At 36.1% G+C, this 20,840-nt stretch overlaps 1 protein-coding gene across 1 annotated transcript in view; it reads left to right on the top strand.

Annotated features, from left to right (window-relative positions):
* The window catches only part of NIPBL (Nipped-B homolog (Drosophila)), a 234,478-nt gene that overhangs the window by 90,355 nt on the left and 123,283 nt on the right, over positions 1-20,840 (top strand). The window contains exons 2-8 of the mRNA XM_006876931.1: positions 1,422-1,564; positions 3,707-3,872; positions 8,536-8,663; positions 9,019-9,118; positions 9,664-9,815; positions 15,034-15,191; positions 20,031-20,127. Of these exons, the coding sequence (XP_006876993.1) occupies positions 1,501-1,564; positions 3,707-3,872; positions 8,536-8,663; positions 9,019-9,118; positions 9,664-9,815; positions 15,034-15,191; positions 20,031-20,127 (865 nt within the window). The 5' untranslated portion in view covers positions 1,422-1,500. The remainder of the gene's footprint in view (positions 1-1,421; positions 1,565-3,706; positions 3,873-8,535; positions 8,664-9,018; positions 9,119-9,663; positions 9,816-15,033; positions 15,192-20,030; positions 20,128-20,840) is intronic.

Raw genomic sequence — 20,840 nt, forward strand, 5'->3', positions numbered from 1 at the left:
TGAATGCAGCCAATGAAAGAAAGAAATGAATCATATTCTTTGGATCCTGGGTCCCTTTACTGAGAACCTCTTAGATCCATGAGATAGCAGGAGTCAGTGAGGTGGAATTCCTGGCCCACAGAACAAAATAGCTGAGCCCATTTGAGCAGGAGACTTGTTGGCTGAGTAGAATGCCTCCAGACACTTACTGGCAGAGCTAAAGAGCTTTGGAACACTTGTCCCAAGCAGGATAGAGGCTGGAACAGCTCAAGAGGCCCAAGAAATAAAGGGCCAAAGAGGCTCATGGTCAAGAAGAGGCTGTCCTATTTGAAGAACTGTATTATGAGTCATTTCTGATCCTGAATTGTAATGTGTTATTTCCATAATAAACTGTCTAATAGTGAATATTATCTGGGAGTTCTGTGTGGCTGTTACAATGAATTATAGAATCCATCAGAGAAGTAGAGACTGCCATGGAGAACAAATGGTGTCAGAATTGGTAAAAAATGTTGGAGAAAGGAGGTATGTTTGACCTCCACTTTATCGGAATCAGCCTTGGGCTGATGCTGATGCTGATTCACTCTCCCCTTAGTGAAGTTAGTAGATGTCAGACACCTCTGCCACACCGCTTTTATAGATAAACTGGGTTTGGGCTGATTCTGTCTGAAGTTTTATGAAGTGATAGGAACTACTCTAGGTTTTTAAAGAATTAATAGGATTTGGACTAAAGTAGGAAGGGCTTCTGAGGTAGGGAGAATGTCTCATAGGTAAAGATGAGAAAGTACAAGATTGATTTAGGACAATCCTATTATACCAGTTTGATTGGAGAGAATGGTTTATACAGGAGCGTGATGAGAGTCACAGCTAGAAAGGCAAGTTGAAATTGTGAAGATAGATTTTTAATGTGTTTATGATGTGGAAAAAGAGTTACCGTGTTTGTCAAGATTGCCTGTGTAACAACTGTAGTGTTGGGGTTAAGAACACCAACTTCAAAGCTAGTTTGCCTTGGTTCTGATACTTGTGCATAAATCACTTAACCATTGCACCACCAGGGTAGATACTGGAGCCCACCTTACTGGACTATTAAAAGAACTGAATCAATGTGTGCAAACCATAGTAAAGAGTAGGTTAATGTGCCAGACTACAAAACCGTTTGAACTGCAAGGTTGGTGGTTCAAGCACACCAGCTGCTCCTCGGAAACCCTATCCAGGGACACTATGGGTCAGAACCGACTCAGTGACACTTAACAACAACAACCATAGTAAGGATATAAGAATAACAGATACTATTGTTATTTTGGTTAAGCAAAAAAAGCAGAAAGCAATTTTATTTTTATAGTGATTTAGAGTTTCTTACTAGTAGTCTATTATTACTGACCATTGTCTCTAAGTTATTTGACATATTTTTACAAGTTGTCTTTGTGTGTGTATATGTGTTACAGTGTTTGGGAAATGGGAAGTAATGACAGCTGGCACCTGAACTAAGTACTTCTGTAGACATCACCATTCCAGAACTTCAGGATGAATGGGGATATGCCCCATGTCCCCATCACTACTCTTGCGGGGATTGCTAGTCTTACAGACCGTAAGTTTGGTTTCTTTATCTAAACTAATCCTATTCTTTGTTAAGCAGTGATTTTTGAGAGAAATCATAACAAAAATTATTGGTAATGTCAATAGAAAAAATTGTTAAGATTTGAGATTCTGAGTGACACTAGTATTAATTTCTTTGATTTATTGGCATGTGAAAGAAGCAAAATAAAATAAAAATGGTGTTGCCAGTTAATATTAGATTAAGATTGTAATTTCTGTTTCCTCTTAAGGATGCATTAAGAATTGGTTATAGAAATTTATGAAATGGTTTTTAAACAGTAAATTAAAAAAGTAAGGACCAAAGAACGGGGCAGAGTATTACAAAAATCAAATCTAAATAATCATGGGGTTTGCACATAAGAACTATACAGACTTCTTTTGTGTAGAGCATTTTGTAAGAAGAGGTCATTGAAACTGCCCTTGAAAGGAGAGAATTTAGCAGCCCAACTTATATATATTTATAGTGGTAGTTGTCATTTTGGATGTCATGGTCAGTTATCTTAACACAATTTGTTAGGAATTCCATTTTTTTTTTTAAGTAGGCCCCTATAGCTATAATTTGTAGCCCCTGGATAGTGGGGTAAATAGATATCCACAGTGTTCACCCCTAAATGAATAAAGGGAAGAGTGAAAAGTGAGACTATGGCAAGCTTTTATTTGTGTATAGCATTTACAAGATTTGGGGCTTCGTTATAAGGAAGCTTTGGGAAAATAAACTTCATGACATGCTTTTATCCATATTCAGAATCCCCTAAATACTATTTTTATGGGTTTCTGCCTTGTAGTTCCAGCTGGTTTTAGTGGGTGATATAAAACAGCCGACAACTTTAAACTTAGAAAACTAACATGGATAGTTTCCTATGATAACTGGGTAAGCAAGAAAGTTACTGGTGGGACAAGTATAGCTTAAGTAAGAAAACTTTGAAACACCATACTTTTTGTTATTTTATGGCACTGTAGGGTAAGAACTGGACTGCTGACCACAAGGTTGGCACTTCAGACCCACCAGCCACTCCTTGGAAACACTAAACAGGGTTACTATGAGTTGGAACCAACTCGATGGCATTTAACAATAACAACAACAAAGACATAAACTGTCTAATGTTATATGTTGTTGTTGTTAAGTACCGTGGAGTTGGGTCCAACTCATAGTGACCCTGTACAGGGTTTTTGAGGCTGTAAATCTTTACGAGAGCAGAAAGCCTCATCTTTCTCCCGCAGAACTGCTGGTAATTTCGAACAGCCGACCTTGAGGTTGGCAGCCCGATTCATAACCACTACTCTACCAGAGCTCCTTGTTATATATAGGGATATAAAATCAGGTACACTCCCAGGAGTTTTTTTCTTTTTCCTCCCCACCACTTCAGGTGCACCTGTGTGTTTGCTCAAGAAACTTTCGTTTCCTGTATTTTTCTTAATAAAAAGCTGTACCCATTGAGGTTGGCCACCTCAAAACAAAGATGACATTGAACAGCTGAATTTAAACTCCTGTAAAAAATTATGTTCTTTTGTTTGCTGTTGGAATAGAATAAGAGAAAACAGAGAACCATATATGAATTTTCAGATTAGAACAGAATTATGTTCTTTTAGTACTCTCCTTATATAGCTTGATATTTATTTTTTGTATATACTTAAACTTTTTAAAATATAGATTTATTTGTCTATCTTAAGAGTCAGGTATTCATTATTGTTTGGTTTACTTATATAAGAGTGCTAGTGATTCTGGTAATCTTATGAGCAAAAATAAATGAAATTAACAAGAGTATTCTCAATTTGGCTGCCATGAAGTTCATGTTTAACCTAACCTCTATGAGTTATTAAATTGTCAAAAATTTTAAGAAATGAAAGATAAACATAAATGTAAAAGAACTTTTATTCTTAAAGAATAGTATCATATATTATAATCCAAGTGATGTGTCTGAAACTTTGGGGAATTGATTAGGGTTTGTTGGGGAGAGGAAGTATGCCTTTTAAAGATAATCTGACATATTGATATTTATAACTTTAAGTTTATAATTTAGTGATATTAGTTACATTCACCATGTATGACTTATTTTTTTATTTCAAAATCTATGTACTGAAGAGATTTCTTATAAACACTCAATTTCTAAAATTTCATGTGTTTTCCAAATAGTCCTGAACCAGCTGCCTCTTCCATCTCCTTTACCTGCTACAACTACAAAGAGCCTTCTGTTTAATGCACGAATAGCAGAAGAGGTGAACTGCCTTTTGTCCTGTAGGGATGATAATTTGGTTTCACAGCTTGTCCACAGCCTCAACCAGGTATCCACAGATCACATGTAAGTATAATGTTTACATATGAAAGTAAATGAAAGTGAAAAGTTTTAGTCTTTACTAATAAAATTGGTATTCTGGTTTCACATGTACAATTTTTTAGACCCATGTTGTTTCTTAAATATAACAATATACAAGTGAGAATATAGCTTTAATGTGATGAGTTGTTGTTATTGTTAGGTGCCATAAGGACCCTGTGCATAGCAGAATGAAGCAACACTGCCCAAAGCACTGCCCAGTCTTGCACCATCATCACCATTGTTGATAAGCCTATTACTGCTGCCACTGTGTCAGTCCATCTCAATGGGGGTCTTCCTATGTTTTGTTAACCCTCTACTTTACCCAGCATGGTATCTTTCTCTGGGGACTGGTCCCTCCTGATACTGTGTCTGAAGTATGAGATACAGACTCACCATCCTGACTTCTAAGGAGCATTGTAGCTGTACTTCTTCCAAGGCCCATTGATTTGTCCTTCTGACAGTCATAGTACTTTCAATATTCTTCTCAAACACCGTAACTCAAATGCATCAGTTCTTCTCCTGTCTTCCTTATTGTCCCATGTTCACATGCATAAGAGGCTATTGAAAAACTATGGCTTAGCTCAGACCCACCTTAATCCTCAAACTGATATCTTTGTTCTTGAACACTTTAAAGAGACAGATTTGCCTAGTGCAATACATCGTTTGATAACTTGACTGTTGCTTCCATGAGTATTGATTTGAGGACTGAAGCAAATTGAAGTCTCTGACAACTTCAGGCTTTTTTCCATTTTATCATGATGTTATTTATTGGTCCTTTGTAAGGATTTTTGTTTTCTTTAAATTGAAGTGCAAGCCATACTGAAGGCTATATAGTTTTTTTATCTTCATCAGTAAGTGCAAAAACCATGTGAAGGCCTTGTCTGCCTTCCTGTGGCTTCACAAGGGGGAAAGAGAATCAAACTCAAAATCAGCCCAAGGCCACATCCTATGAAGCGAAGATGAGACATGCCTCCACCACCCTTCAACCTTCTTTATCCTATTCTGACCCCAACCATCCGTTCCACAGAACTCTCTGCTTTACATTTGTTTTCAACAATCCATTGCAATGGCCACATAGAACCCATAACAATACTCAAAATCATGGGGTTTATTAGAATGCCGAGCTTTATGCATTCCTTTTCATTTTTGACAACTTAACAATTTTCCTAGATTAATACTTCATACATTCAGCACTCTGATTATTAATAGATGTTTGCAGCTTTTCTCCTTATTTTGAGATGTGCCCCATCAGCAAAGAAAGGTCTTGAAAGCTTTACTCCATTCACATTATCATGGTCAGCTGTACTTGAAGGAAACAGTTCTTTCCCAGTCATATTTTGAGTGTCTTCCAAACTGTTGGACTCATCTTCTGTCACTATATCTCACAATGTTCCACTGCTGTTCATAAGATTTTCAGTGACTAAACATTCAGAAGCAGTCTGCCTCTCCTTCCTAGTCTGTCTTAGTCTGGAAGCTCTAAAGGTGAGAAATCAGTGAAATTTAGATAGAACATAGTCATTTTGAGACAACAGTTCTGAGCCACAAAGTTCCATTTCCAGCTGTGTTGGAATTAGCTTGGGCTCCCTCAACTTCGCAGAGGTCTACAATTGCTCATGAAGCTGTCTCCTTTTTCCTTATGTTGCTGCAGTGGTTAGAATTCTTAAATATGCTATGGACTCTGTTGCTCACTCTGTTTGAATAGACTGGTATACTCTTCCTGGGCAGTATACAGGCAGTCCAGTGTAATGTACATTTGACTTGCATAGAATCCATAGATAAGAACCGCCCCAGGTAAAGTTTCCTTGTTGAAAAATTCAGGTATGTACAGTAGTTTGTAATAACAAATAGGTTCTGCTTTGTGACTCCCATCAGGACATTATTATTATTATTACTATATTGTCATGGTAAAGATGGTTTCATATGCTTGAAAGTGTTACTTAGATTTTATTTATACATAGAAAGGTACGCTATATACTGTATACTAAGAAAAACTTTTGACTATATACTGTATACTGTATACTAAGAAAAACTTTTGACTAACGGAGCAGAACGCCTCATCTTTCTCCCGCATAAGAAAGCTGGTAGTTTCGAACTGCTGACCCTGAGGTTAGCAGCCTGATTCATAACCACTACACTACCAGAGTTCGATATGAACAAATTCAACAAAAAGACAGAATTAGAAATGGAGCTAGAGACTTTCTAATAAGAATTCAAGAACTGACTTTGTGGAAGGCTGATAGAAAATTTAGAACTAATTTTTAGGACTTACTCTATTATCGGAACATAAGTGTGTATTTTCACAAAGTTGTTTTTGTTAAGTACTGCCAAGTAGGTTTTGACCCATAGTGGCCCTTTATAGTGTTTCTGAGGAAAGGCTGGTGGGTTTGAACCACCAATAGACTTTGTAAAACAATGTTGATTGAAATTATTCAGTGTACTTACAAAATTGTTTGCATATAAATATACTTAAAAAAAAGTTAATTGCAGAAATACAGAAAAGAAATCCTTCTAATATAGTAACATAAAAATATACAAAAAGTGAAATCTCTAACCCTTATCTCTTTCTGTTACTACACATTGGTAATTTTGTGTCCTACCATCCTTGAATTAAAATTGTTGTTTAATTTAGAGATGTATTGTAATGGAGACATGTCTGTCACTAGATGCATTATATACTTTGAGGCTGTTTTTAAAGCTGATGATTTTAAGATTATATACTACATACAAATTTTCTGGTAGAAAAACTGATAAATGATTAAAAACAAAGAACTAAATACTAATGTTTTGTATAAATTTGAGAAATGTCTACATACTACATTACTTTTTATACCAGCTGCTTTGCCAGGAGAAAGCTGAGGTTTCTGCTTCCACAAAGTTTTAAAAAGCCCCAGAAACCCTATACAGAGTCCCTATGAATCAGAACCAGCTCAGCAGCACTTAACAACATACAACAGCTTATACATATAAATACTTATTCACGGTTTCACTAAATATTTTTTTAAGTAAGGTAAATAACACTTGTAGTTAAGAGTTTATTTGATGGTTAGCTACTTGAAGATTACCCTCATTAATTTATTGAATCTTATAATTGTTGCTGTTGTTAAGTGCCATCCAATCAGTTCTGATTCATAGCGACCCTGTAGAGGGTTTCAGAGGAGCAACTGGGAGTTTTGAACTGGAGAGCTTATGGTTTTCGGTCCAGTGCTGATCCTGTAGCACCACATTGTTGTTGTTAGGTGCTGTCAAGTCAGTTCCAACTCATAGTGAACCCTGTACAGGGTTTTCAAGGAATGGCTGATGAGTTTAAACTGCCAACCCTATGGTTCAAACTGACCTTCTGGTCCTGTGCTCTTTCCGACAGTGCCACACCAGGACTCCAGCACCACACTAGGACTATCTTTATAGATCTTTGATAGATAGAATGAGTGAAAGTGATAAATGTAGAATGTAAATTTAAATAACTGTGCTTATATTTAACTTTCAGACACAGGCTTCCATATTTATATTTTGTTTGTTAAACTTTTTATTGTATATTTAACGAAGGTCTGTTGTGTTTTGATTTGTTATTTACTTTCACGCTTCTTTGAAAATTACTACTCTACTAAATCACTCTGTTGAGTTTTTTTCCCTTGATGACTTTGTGAGGGGTGGCGGGGACATACAAAATAGAAAAATTATATAACCTCTGGGTCTTGTCTTAACCAATTTGGCAACGGTATTTCATCCAGAGCACATTCCTGGGAAGTCAGATTCGTTCAAATTCAGATGTAAAGGAGAAAGTACATTCTAAGCTCAGATACTCACTTCTTTATGTAGTTGTTATCTGTAGCGTAGTGGTCACAAATCTGGCTGCGAACCTTAAGGTCAGCAGTTCGAAACTACCAGTTGTTCTGCGGGAGAAAGATGAGGCTTTCTGCTCCCATAAAGATTGACAGCCTTGGAAACCCTGTACAGGATCACTATGAGGTCGGAACCACATCCACGGCACATAACAACATGGTGGAGTCATGGTGTGGCACTGTAAGATTAGCACTAGACTGCCAATCATAAGGTTGGTGGTTGAAACCCACCAGCCACTCCAGAGAAATCCTATACAGGGTCACTATGAGTCAAAACTGAGTCGATGACACTTAACAATAACAACCTTTCCATTATGTTTTGTTTATATTCTGTGTAAGACTAAGGTGAATATTCTTAAGTAACTTTGTGATGAAAGCAGTGTTTTGTTTTGTTTCCTGTTAAAATAATAAAGTGAAAATAGTCATCTGTAAAATCTCTCATTGTTTTTCATAATTCTATTTCTTCCAGGGATAGCATCTTCAAAAATCCATACTATTGGACTTACCCATGTAATTTATTTTCATATTATAAATCTTATTGTTTTTCTGTTGCTGCCTTTTCTGAATTTCATGAATGAGTTGCTAGCTAATTAATGAAGAATAGGGAATTTTTAATAAATTAATTTTAGATCCTGGTGTGGTGCTATAGGATAAGCATTGAACTGCTAACTAAGCTCAGCTGTTCAAATGCACCAGTCACTCTTCAGAAACCCTATACAGGGTCTCTATTAGTTGAACCGACTTCAACAGCACTTAAGTATAACAACAACAAACTACTATTTAATTTTAATGTTTTCTTTTAATACCAGAGAGTTGAAAGATAACCTTGGCAGTGATGATCCAGAAGGCGACGTACCAGTCTTGCTGCAGGCTGTCCTGGCAAGGAGTCCTAACGTTTTCAGGGAGAAAAGCTTACAGAACAGATATGTACAGAGCGGTAAGAATCTTAATAATAGATTTTTGTACCATGTTTTCATAATGAGTCTCCTATCAGAACTTGTTTCACATACAGTGCAATTCAAATGCTGCGGAACGCACTGGCATTCATCTAGGATAAATGAATTAAATTTAAGCAAAATTTCTTTTTTAATTATATCTTTGGTTTTGCATTGATCATGTGGTAAAAGAATGCTTGAGATTTACATATTTACAGCTTCAGTATTTTGCTCTTGAAAACAGTCAAAAAAAAAGGAAAGAGCTTTTGAAACTTTGTGAAAGGCTGATTAAAATAATTTAAGGGTTGATTTACTTTTAGAAGAATATAACATGTTTAATTTTTGTGTGTTTCATAGGAATGATGATGTCTCAGTATAAACTTTCTCAGAATTCCATGCACAGTAGTCCTGCATCTTCCAATTACCAACAAACCACTATCTCACATAGCCCCTCCAGGTATTACTGTATATCATTTTTTTAAACTATTGTTTTCTGTGACTAATATGCTAGTCAATATTCACTATATACGTATTGATAATGGTAAGTTATATCTAATTGAATTCCTGACATAGTCTTAAATCATAATCCACGTGAATATTAGTCTTAAAATAATGCCGTAGCTGTCATCTTAGTGTTCATTTTATAGAGACAAACAAGTGTTAAAATAACTGATGTGTTAAACATAAAAATATTTGTAGAGTGAAATTTATTTTAAGCATGGCTCTATATACCTTAAACAGATTGGTGCTTTTATGTAAGTAAAGTAAATGAAATACCTCAATTTTTATTAAAAACTTAATTTAGTTATTTAAAACAACAATATATAAATAGTTAACTTTGTGTTGTAAATAATTTTTGTGATTATCTATTTTGTAAAATTTTTTTCTGTATCCATAGAATTTATAGCATATATGTTTAGAGAATTGAAGACAGTAAAATTAAAAAAGGTGTATCTCATTAATTTCATTTCCTAATATTCTGTATTGGGCTTTGGGTTTTAGCCGGTTTGTGCCACCACAGACAAGCTCTGGGAACAGATTTATGCCACAACAAAATAGCCCAGTGCCTAGCCCATATGCCCCACAAAGCCCTGCAGGATACATGCCATATTCCCATCCTTCAAGTTACACAACACATCCACAGATGCAGCAAGGTAAGAAAGTTGTTTGTTATTTTACTAGGCATATGATATAATCTACCAACCTATAATTCCAAGCAATTTTTTTTTCCTTTTTGTAATTTTAAGAAACAAACCAAAATACCATAATGTATACTTGTCTGTTAATTTTTTTTTTCTAGAGATATGGCTTAATTCATTAAGATATGTTATATTTATCATTTAGTAAGTTGTCATGTGGGAGGTAAAAGGAGTATTAATGACTTTAGAATGGATGTTATGTAACTGAATTTATTTAGTTATAAAACTAAAAATTGCTTTTTTATTGGACTTTCTTTTAGTAGCATTAAGACAAAAAAGGAATTGTATTTTAATTCACATAATATGTATAAGTGTGGAAAATTGGCTGTAAAGTTGATTTAGTACTAGTATAGGAAAATAGTAATAATAGATATAAAAATCTGTGGGTTTATATTACTAGTTCTCAGTTGAAATTTTTTGTTGATATAAAGTATTTTATGATGTCTTCTTAAGGGGCCATTCCCTTGGGATATATTTCTTGAGTGCTAAATTACTGGTTATTATTATTAATTGATTTGTACTTTGTTATTTTGATAAATTTTCAATAGAAAGTACAAAAAGTTATATAACAAGAACCTGTGTTTTGCCCACCGTAATTAGCAGCAAAATTTGTGCATTTACTGTCCATTCATTGCTATGTGCTATCTTGATTTTTTAGTTATTCACAAAGCATACTTGTATTTATTTATAGATTTTTAATTCAGTCATCTATTAAAATAGCCAACTTCTGATTTTCCAAAGCTAGACAATGAAACATTAGGTCAACACCACTTCACATGCTAACTTGAGAAAATATAAAGGGAAACTATACATTTAGAATGGTGGTGGTGGTGGTGATGTTATGTGCCTTGGAGTCGATTCTGACTCCTGGTGACCCTGTACAGAGTTTCCAAGGCTGTAAATCTTCACGGGAGCAGAAAGCCTCATCTTTCTCCCGTGGAACAGCTGGTACTTTTGGACTGCTGACTTTTATGTTAGCAGTTTTAATTCATAACCACTGTGTTACCAGAGCTCCTTACCTTCAGAATTAGAAAAGAGGCCTTCAGAATTTCTGAATTTAGTTGAAGTGGTGAACATACTTAGACTCTGTAGGTTGTTAATACTTATGAGATATTAGTATACTATGATACACAGACATTTGAGGAAATTTTTTAATATTCAGATAAAGAAGGACACATTTATTTCTTATGGAAATGTCCACATATAAATAAGTATGTGTAGGAAACGTAAGTTTTTACTCTCAGTACTGTGTTGTTGTTTGGGTTTTTTTTGTTTTTGTTTTTTGATAGAATTAGTTTTGCTTTTTTAAAAGAATAAGTTGAGCTTTCAAAATCAAAAGAGAAAAGTAGTTTAGAAACCTTTGTGTTGTTGTTGTTGTTAAGTGCCATTGAGTCGGCTCTGACCCATAGCGACCCTATATAGGGTTTCCGAGGGGTGGCTGGTGAGCTTGAACTGCTGACCTTGCAGTTCAAATGGCTTTGTAGTCTGGTGCATTAACCCACAACACCACACCAGCACTCCAGAAACCTGTGTGGTGGTGGTGGTAGTGGTTATGTGCTGTGGAGTCGGAACCAACGTATAGCAACCCTGTACAGGGTTTCCGGGCTGTAAATATTTACAGGAGCAGAAAGCCTCATCTTTCTCCTGCAGAAGAGCTGATAGTTTCGAACTGCTGGCCTTAAGGTTCGCAGCCCGATTCGTAGCTACTACGCTACCAGAAACCTGTGTAGTATTAGTTCATTTCTTAGAATTTATGAGGTACTTGAGAAACTAAAATGTTACTATTGACTTAGCCCCACCCAGATATTAAAATTATTCTAAATAATTAGCTCTTAATTAGAGGTGAAAATGAAACAAAATTTTATACTTATAAATTGGTAATAAAATAACATTGTTATTCAATACTTGGTATCTACAAGAGTACAGAAAAATGTGAATTTTCTGATAAGGATATAAATTGATACATCCTTTGTATAGAGCAGTTTGGCAAAATTTGTAATTTAAATGCATATACCTCACTTCGTAGTCCTTCTTTAAAAGGGAGAAGGAGTCAACACATATTCCAACAGTTTTTAATGGCAAGTTATACTAAATATTCAAGAACAGATATTCTAATCTTACCGCATTCCAGTAAACTAGTCACCACTCTCCCAACTCATTTTGTAGTTATTTAATAATCAGTACAAAATCAGGTGAGGTAAATGGTTATATATTCCTGAGTGCTTCGGTATATATCCAAAACAAACAAAAAATCAGGTGAGGTGAAAAGCATATGAGAAAGGAAAATCATATAACTGTCATCATATATGAACATAGTAACAAAATCTCTAAATAAAGTATTGTCAAGTCGTTTCCAACTCAGCGACCCTGTATAGGCTTTCCAAGGAGCAGCTTTTAGGTTTGAACCACCAACCATCTGTTTAGTGTCACACTAGCTGCTTTTTAAATATAAAGTGTTAGCAAACCAAATAATCCATGTTTTTTCAACCCATATGACAAACATAGTTGTATGTCAGAATACAAGAGTTTATTAGCATTAGACCATTAATATAATTCAGATTAATATAATAATCTATTAAATCTCTTAAAAGAGCCAAAAATTAAATAAAAGGACCATTAGAATAATTGAACAGTTGTTCATGATTTTTATAAACTTCACAGAATCAGACTAGACTGACACAACTTTGTCCTGATACAGGCTGTCCACCTAGTGGTGAAAGCGTAGAAAAGTCCCTTGCAGTCAGGGATAGAACATGAATGCTTGCAATCAGCACTTTTATGCAGTGTGATATGGTGGACCTCCTAAACTATACAGGAATATATTCTTGAATGCTTGTCTCTGTAAGACATTTATGTCATAAATATATATAATCATTAATAAGGAGAAGAAACAAAGTGCCAGTGTATTCTAGTGAGAGAATTACCTTTATAGAAAATCAAAAAGGATGCAGGTAAGGTATTGTAGTTAATTACTAAAAGTATTTCAAATGGTTAAGGAGCTCTGGTAGCATAGTGGTTATAAATTGGGCTGCTAACCTCAGAGTCAGCAGTTCGAAACTACCAGTGGTTCCACAGCAGAAAGATGAAGCTTTCTGCTCCCGTAAAGATTTACAGCCTCGGAAACCCTATGCAGGGTCACTATGAGTCAGCACCAACTCCACAGCACATAACCACCACCATTTCATATGGTTACTTGATACCAGGTCACTATTTTAAATTAATTTTTACATGTGAAAAAATATTAAAATATCATTAACAATTTTAAGAAAATATTCAGAAACCCTATACAGGGTCGCTATGGGTCGGAACCGACTCGATGGCACATAACAACAACAATACCAAGGAATATATCTCATGAAACAAAGAAGTCCTTTATGGAAAAAAATTATAAAATTTTGACAGGGAGCAAAAGAAAAAAAAAAAAAGTTATGTGATCTTTGTGGAGGAGAACACTCTAGAGGTAAATATTAAGATTTTCCCAAATTAGGAAACTCAGTAACATTTTAATAAATATTTCCAAGTGAAATTGTTCTGAAGCTTAAAAACTGTTCTAATAATAAAAATCCAAGAATAGATGGTTTGAAAAGAGATGTTCCGTAGAACAGGAATCAGGATTTATTTAAATATTGGTACATGTATGGAAAAGAAGAACGTGATGAAAGAACATATCCATAAAGAAATGGAAATTTGATATACGTGGCATTTTACCTTAATGAGAAACAATGGTCTTTTTAATAAATGATGCAGAGACTACCACTTACCCATATGGAAAAAAGTAAAATTGGATCTCTATATCAAATTAATACTTGCTTACACATTTTTATTTAGACAAAAACCAGTAGAAAAATATACATAGAATATAGACGATAACAGTCCACACAGAAGAGAATCTGAATGGACCAGTGTACACAGAAAGATACTTGCCTTCATTAGTAGTTAAGGAAATGAGAATTAAATGGACAATCAAGCACATTTCCCACGCTCCAATAGATAAAAATTGCTGACAAAGATGTACAGCAATAGGAACTCAGCTACTATCAAATGGACATAAGTAATTTGGAAAGCTGTTAGGTTAGTTAATAAGGTTTACAGTGAACATATCCAGCATTTTCACTACTAGCTGTTTTACACTAGACTTCCTACACATTTGTACAAGGACTATGTGTAACAATATACATTGTCTCTGACAGAAAATTTTTGAAGTTGGGAAAGTTTTGTCCAACTTAAGAATGAGTCGATAAATTATATACATTATATAGCAGAATTATATACCCTATTTAACATTTTTATATTATATAAAAATAGATTAATCTTAGCACAATACTGAATTAAAAAGCAAGTTAGAGAATGATTGTTGTTTTTATTAAATGCAGTCGAGTCTGTTCTGACCCACAGTGACCCAGTATTGGGTTTCGAAGGAGCAGCTGGTGAACTTGAACCACCGAATTGCAGTTCAGACCAACTTTGCAGTATAGCATGTTAACCCACAGCGTCACACCAGGACTCCTAGAGAAGGATTATTGTTGTTAAGTGCCGTTGAGTCAGTTCTGACCCAGAGCGACCATGTATAAGGTTTCAAAGGAGCAGCTGGTGAGCTTGAACCACCAACCTAGCAGTTCAAAGTGACTTTTCAGTCCAGTGCATTACCATATACAGCACCATATGAGGACTCTAGAGAAAGATAACATATGTGTACTTTATTATTTGCATATGCATTTATATGCTCACTAATGATGTGTGTTAATTTAGGGATAGACTTATTATAACATAGGTATAAAGATATGCGTAGCTGTTGGTCATCAGGTTGACTCTGATTCATGGCTCACTCCTGTTTCAAAATAGAACTGTCCTCCATAGGGTTTTCAGTGGCTAAAGTTAATGTAGTGTTGACCTTCAGAAAATAAGGGGAATAAAATGAGGGAGAGGAATGCACAGGTAAGTGTGCATTCAGCCATGCCTGTAATGTTTTACTTCTTTTGAAAAATTTATGTGGGTGTCTGGCACAATATCAAGGTTTGATCAAGCTGGGTCGTCAGTCTCTGAGAGTTAATATTATTTGTTATACTGTATGTATGCTTAAAATACTTCTTGTTAACCAGTATTATTTTTATTATTCACCAAGATTTTGGCAGTTTATTTTTATAAAGCTTTTTAAAATTCTTATTAATTTCAGCATCGGTATCAAGTCCCATTGTTGCAGGTGGTTTGCGAAACATACATGATAAAGTTTCTGGTCCGTTGTCTGGCAATTCAACTAATCATCATGCTGATAATCCTAGACATGGCTCAAGTGACGACTACCTACACATGGTGCACAGGCTAAGTACTGACGTATGTAATTTATTAATTGTCATTTAAGGTAATAAAATAATTCTAATATTTGTTATGTAACTTAGTACTTCACTTACACAAATACTTAAAGGATATTTGTCAAAGATGACACAACGTACTGAGACTCCTAACTATGGGTAACATGGTTCCTATTCACACAGAGCTAAAGTCTAGAGTGTGGGTCAGTAAACAACAGCCAGGATCCTGGCCCACAAGCTAAAATTGTTTTTCATATTTTTAAGCTACAAAGATAAACAAGCAAACAACAAAAATAGCAACAAAGACGATTAACAACAGAGCTTTATGGGACCTACAAAGTCTTAAGAGTATTACTATTTGCCCTTTTTAAGAAACAGTTTGAAACCTTTATTTAAGAAGTTTAGAGGTTTAGATTCTCAGTGAAATATGATTACATTTTAATTTATAAATACCTGGTAACACCAAAATGTTCTCTTAAATAATGAACCTTTGTTAGTACCTGGGGATTTGTTCCATTAGAGACTTGTAAAAAGCTTTTTTCCTGAAAAGAAGTGTTGCTTTAATGTTGTTAAAATATTCCACATACTGGAAATTTGTCTTGCTACTGAGTTTGGTTGAAGCTGTGTTGTTGTTGTTGTTGGGTGGCATTGAGTCGGTATTGACTCATAGCAACCCTATGCACAACAGAACGAAACAATGCCCGAACCTGGGCCAACCTTGAGCTTGTGGATGCTGCCACTTTGCCAATCTATCTCACTGCGGGTCTTCCTCGTTTTCTCTGACCCTCCACCTTATCAAATATGATACCATTCTCTAGCTACTGGTCCCTCCTGACAGTATGTGAGGTATGAGAGACAGTATGGAAGTATGAGAGACAAAGTTTGGCCATCCTGATCTCCAGTGACCACTCTGGCTGCACTTCTTCCAACACAGAGCTGTTTGTTCTTTTGGCAGCGCATGGCACTTTCAATATTTTCCTCCAACACCATAAGTCAGAAGCATCAGTTCTTCTACAGTCTTCCTTATTCACTGTCCAGCTTTCACATGCATATGAGGTTATGGAAAATACCATGGCTTGGGTCAGGCACGCCCTGGTCCTCAAACTGATATCTTTGCTCTTCAACACTTTAAAAAGGTCTTGTGCAGCAGATTTGCCTCATGCAGTATGTCGTTTGATTTCTTGACTGCTGCTTCCATGAGTGTTGCTTAGTTGATCCAAGATGAATGAAGTCTTTGACAACATCAGTCTTTTCTCCATTGATAAGAATGTTTTCTATTGGTTCAGTGGTGAGGATTTTTGTTTTTTTACATTGAGATGCAAGCCATACCGAAGGCTATGCTCTGTGATCTTCATCAGTAAATATTTTAAGTCCTCTTCATTTTCAGCAAGCAAGGTTGTATCATCTGCATATCACAGGATGTCAGTGAATCTTCCTCCAATCCTGGTGCCATATTTTTCTTCATATAAGCCAGTTTCTCAGATTATTTGCTCAGCATACAGGTTGAATAAGTGTGGTGATAGAATACAACCCTGTCGCACACCTTTCTTAATTTTAAAACCATTCTGTGTTCCATGTTCTGTTCGAACAACTGCCTTTTGGTCCATGTACAGATTCCTCATGAGCACAATTAAGTGTTCCGGAATACTCACACTTCGCAATGTTGTCCATAGTTTGTCATGGTCCACATAATTGAAAGCCTTTGCGTAATCAGTAAAGCACAGGTAAACATCTTTCTGATATTCTCTGCTTTCAGCCAAGATCCATCAGACATCAACAATGGTATCCCTCATTCCAACGCCTCTTCTGAATCCAATTTGAACCTCTTGAAGTTCTCTGTCAATGTATGCTTGCAGCCATTTCTGTATTACCTTTAGTAAAACTTTACTTGTGTGGGATATCAAAGGTATTGTCTTATGATTTCCGCATTCTGTTGGGTCATCTCTCTTTGGAATGGACACAAGTACAGTTCTCTTCCATCAGTTGGCCAAATTTCTTGGCATAGATGAGTGAATGCCTCCTGTGCCACCTCACTTTCTTAAAAGATTTCAATTTTTATTCCATCAATTCCTGGTGCCTTGTTCTTTGCCAATTCTTTCAGTGCACCTTAGACTTCCTCCTTTTGTATCATTGGCTCTTGATCATGCTTCCTCTTGAAACGGTTGAACATCAACCATTTACTTTTGGGAAAGTGACTCTGTATATTCCTTCCATCTTCTTTTGATGCTTTCTGCATCATTCAATAATTTGCCCAGAGAATCCTTCAATAATGAGTTAAGGCTTGAATTTTTTTTCTTCAGTTCCCCCAGCTTGAGAAATGCTGAGCATAGTCTTCCTTTTTGGTTTTCTGATTCCAGATCTTTGCACATTTTGTTGTAATATTTGACTTTATCTTCTCGAGCTGACCTTTGAAATTTTCTGTTCGGCTCTCGTACCTCCTCAATTCTTCTATTTGCTTTAGCATCTGTATGCTGGAGAGCAAGTTTCAGTGTCTCTTCTAGCATCCATTTTGACCTTTTCCTTTTTTCTTTTCTTCTTAATGACTTTTTGCTTTCTTTCTGCATGATGTTCTTGATGTCATCCCACAACTCTTCTGCGTTAGTCTTTAGTGTTTAATGTATCAGATCTGTTCTTCAGATGATCTAAATTCAGATGTGATATATTCAAAGTCATATTTTGGTTCTTGTGGACTTGTTTTCATTTTCCTCAGCTTCAGTTTGAATTTGCATATGAGCAATTGATGGTCTGTTCCACAATCTGCCCCTAGCCTTGTTTTGACTGATATGTAGCTTTTCTATCATCTCTTTCTGCAGATGTAGTCAATTTGATTTCTGTGTATTCCATCTGGTGAGATCCATGTGTATAGTCATCTCTTATGCAGTCTAAAGAAGGTATTTGAAATGAACAAATCATTGATTGCCTGCCTGTAATGCCCACCTGGGCTGGCCTGCATCTCCATTTTATTTAGGGGAGGAGCTTCACACCAAGCTGGGAGGGACTAAGACAAGGTACAGCTAACATCAGTAATTTCCCAGACATTCAGGTAACTTTACATCTTACGTCGCTGGTTCGAATCCCAGGCCTGCAACTTGGTTTCTCAGGCTCAATTAACATATCTCTAGCCCCTGAGCTCAGTTGGGAGAAGGTGAAAGGGAAGGACAAAAGACTTGGGTGGAGTCCCACTGTTTTGGCTTCCTGAGCCAGGTTTTCAGGAACTTGGCTGAATAACCTGCACCTGGGAGAGGTTCAGGGAAAGATGGCTTTTTTGTTGATAGAACAAAGAACGGGAAGTAGCTAAGCTATTTTCAGTTAATCCTTTGGAGAAAGGTTTAACCTTGAGACCTTTACAGTCTCAGTTTTAGGAAAATACTACATTTATCTGTGGACATTAAGGGCTCATGTTTGGAATTAAATAAAAAACATAACTGAACACTAAGATGAAAAACAATTTGTTATGACTGCCCAGTGGCCAGAAATTTTTCCTCAGAGCCTGTGGCCTGCATTGTCTGCAACACTCGGGCCTCGAACTTCTGACCAGCTTTACACGGTCTTCAACAATTGATCTTGCAGAATTCTATCATGCGATCTCCAGCATCATTTCAATCACCAAGGTCATATTTTCCAACTACTGATCTTTCCTCTTTGCTCCCAACATTTGCATTCCATTTCACCAGTAATGATCAGTAATACATCTTGATTGCATGTTTGATCAATTTCAGATTGAAACAGTTGGTAGAATTCTTCTGTTTTATCCTCACTGGCTTTAGTGGTTGGTGTGTAAATTTGAATAATAGTGGTATTAACTGGTCTTCCCTGTAGGCCCATGGATGTTATCCTATCACAGTGTTACACCTCATGACTGATCTGGATATGTTCTTTTGACAGTGAATGCAACGCCATTCCTCTTAAGTTTGTCATTCTGTCATAGTAAACCATGTGGTTGTCAGATTCAAAATGGCCAATACCAATCCATTTCAGCTTACTAATGCCTAAGATATCGATGTTTATGCGTTACATTTCATTTTTGACAATTTCCAATTTTTCTAGATTCATACTTCATACATTCCATGTTCTAATTATTAATAGTTATATACAGCTGTTTCTCTTCATTTTGAGTTGTGTCCCATCAGCAAATGAAGGTCCCATGGACTTTACTCCCACTGGGTTTACTCCATTCGCATCATCACAGTTAACTGTACTCTGAGGAGGCATCTCTTCCCCCGTTACATTTTGAGTGTCTTCCAACCTGAGAGGCTCATTTTCTGGCACTATATCTGACAGTGTTTCTCTGCTGTTCATATGGTTTTCGGTGACTAAATATTCAGAAGTAGTTTGTCACTTCTTCCTGGTCTGTCTTTGTCTGGAAGCTCATCTGAAAGCTGTTGATGGGTGACCCTGCTGGTATTTAAAATACCGGAGGCATACCTTTCAGTATCAAAGCAACTCACAAGCTACCACAGCACAACAAACTGACTGACGCATGGTGGTCAAAGCTGTATGTATCTATAAAGGAAATAAGCATTATTTTAGTCCTTTAGAAAACGTGAGTTAACTACACGTTCAAAGAATTTACAACATGGCAGGGTGTTCAAGGTCCTTTTGTAGAAAATGGCAAGCAGAAATGGAGCTAATAAGACCAGTGTTATTATTCATTGCCATGCTTAGGCTGTTGATGGTTTGTTTGAATACAATTTCAATTCTCCTAAAATATACCAAGAAGAAGTCAAAAGTGCAGAAGAATTATGCTTTTGAATACCAACACTTTACCTGTCAGTAATTTATGTCTTATATTGGCTCTCTTTAAGTTTTCTCTGGAGCCTCTCCTATTATTCAGTATATAAATGTTTTACTTTATTCTTAGGATGGAGATTCTTCAACAATGAGGAATGCTACATCGTTTCCTTTGAGGTCTCCACAACCAGTATGCTCCCCTGCTGGAAGTGATGGAACTCCAAAAGGTACTGTTAAATCTTTCAGTATTTCATATTTCAAGCAGTGTCAAGAACTTTTTTTTAATCAGGTACTAAAACGTTATTCTTTATTGCTTTTTGTTTGTTGAGGAACAAAACAAGGAAATCTGTTCGTAAAGCAGGTCTGGATCATGGAATTTGAATTTGTCCCTGCTCATGGATTTTTTTCATCCTCGTTCTCTTTAAATCTCTGCTAACTATAGTTTTCTAGGATATATCCATTCTCATTCTCATTGATAAGCCTAATCTTACCTCTCTGATACTACATTTCAAATGATCAGTCAGTCAATGTGTCTTATCCTCCAAAACCCAAACCCATTGCCATCAAATCTATTCCAAATCCTAACAGCCTTATAGAATACAATGAAACAGCCCAATAGGGTTGTCAAGGCTGTAAATCTTTACAGAAACAGTCTGCCACATCTGTCTCTCAAAGATGTAGTTGGTGGGTTCAATCCACTAATGTTTTGATTTGGATATGTTATGTAATTGGTGTTCTGATAAAGAAACACTTGAACCTGTTCAACCTTTATTCATTACAATTATGGGGGTTGTTGTTGTTGTTGTGTGCCATCGAGTCGGTTCCGACCCATAGCGACCCTGTAGAGGGTTTCCGAGGGTGTAAATCCTTACGGGAGTAGAAAGCCTCATCTTTCTCCCGCGGAGCGGCTGGCAGTTTCGAACCGCTGACCTTAAGGTTC

The sequence above is a fragment of the Chrysochloris asiatica genome, unplaced genomic scaffold, assembly GCF_000296735.1.
Source record: "Chrysochloris asiatica unplaced genomic scaffold, ChrAsi1.0 scaffold00430, whole genome shotgun sequence".
NCBI lineage: Eukaryota > Metazoa > Chordata > Mammalia > Afrosoricida > Chrysochloridae > Chrysochloris > Chrysochloris asiatica.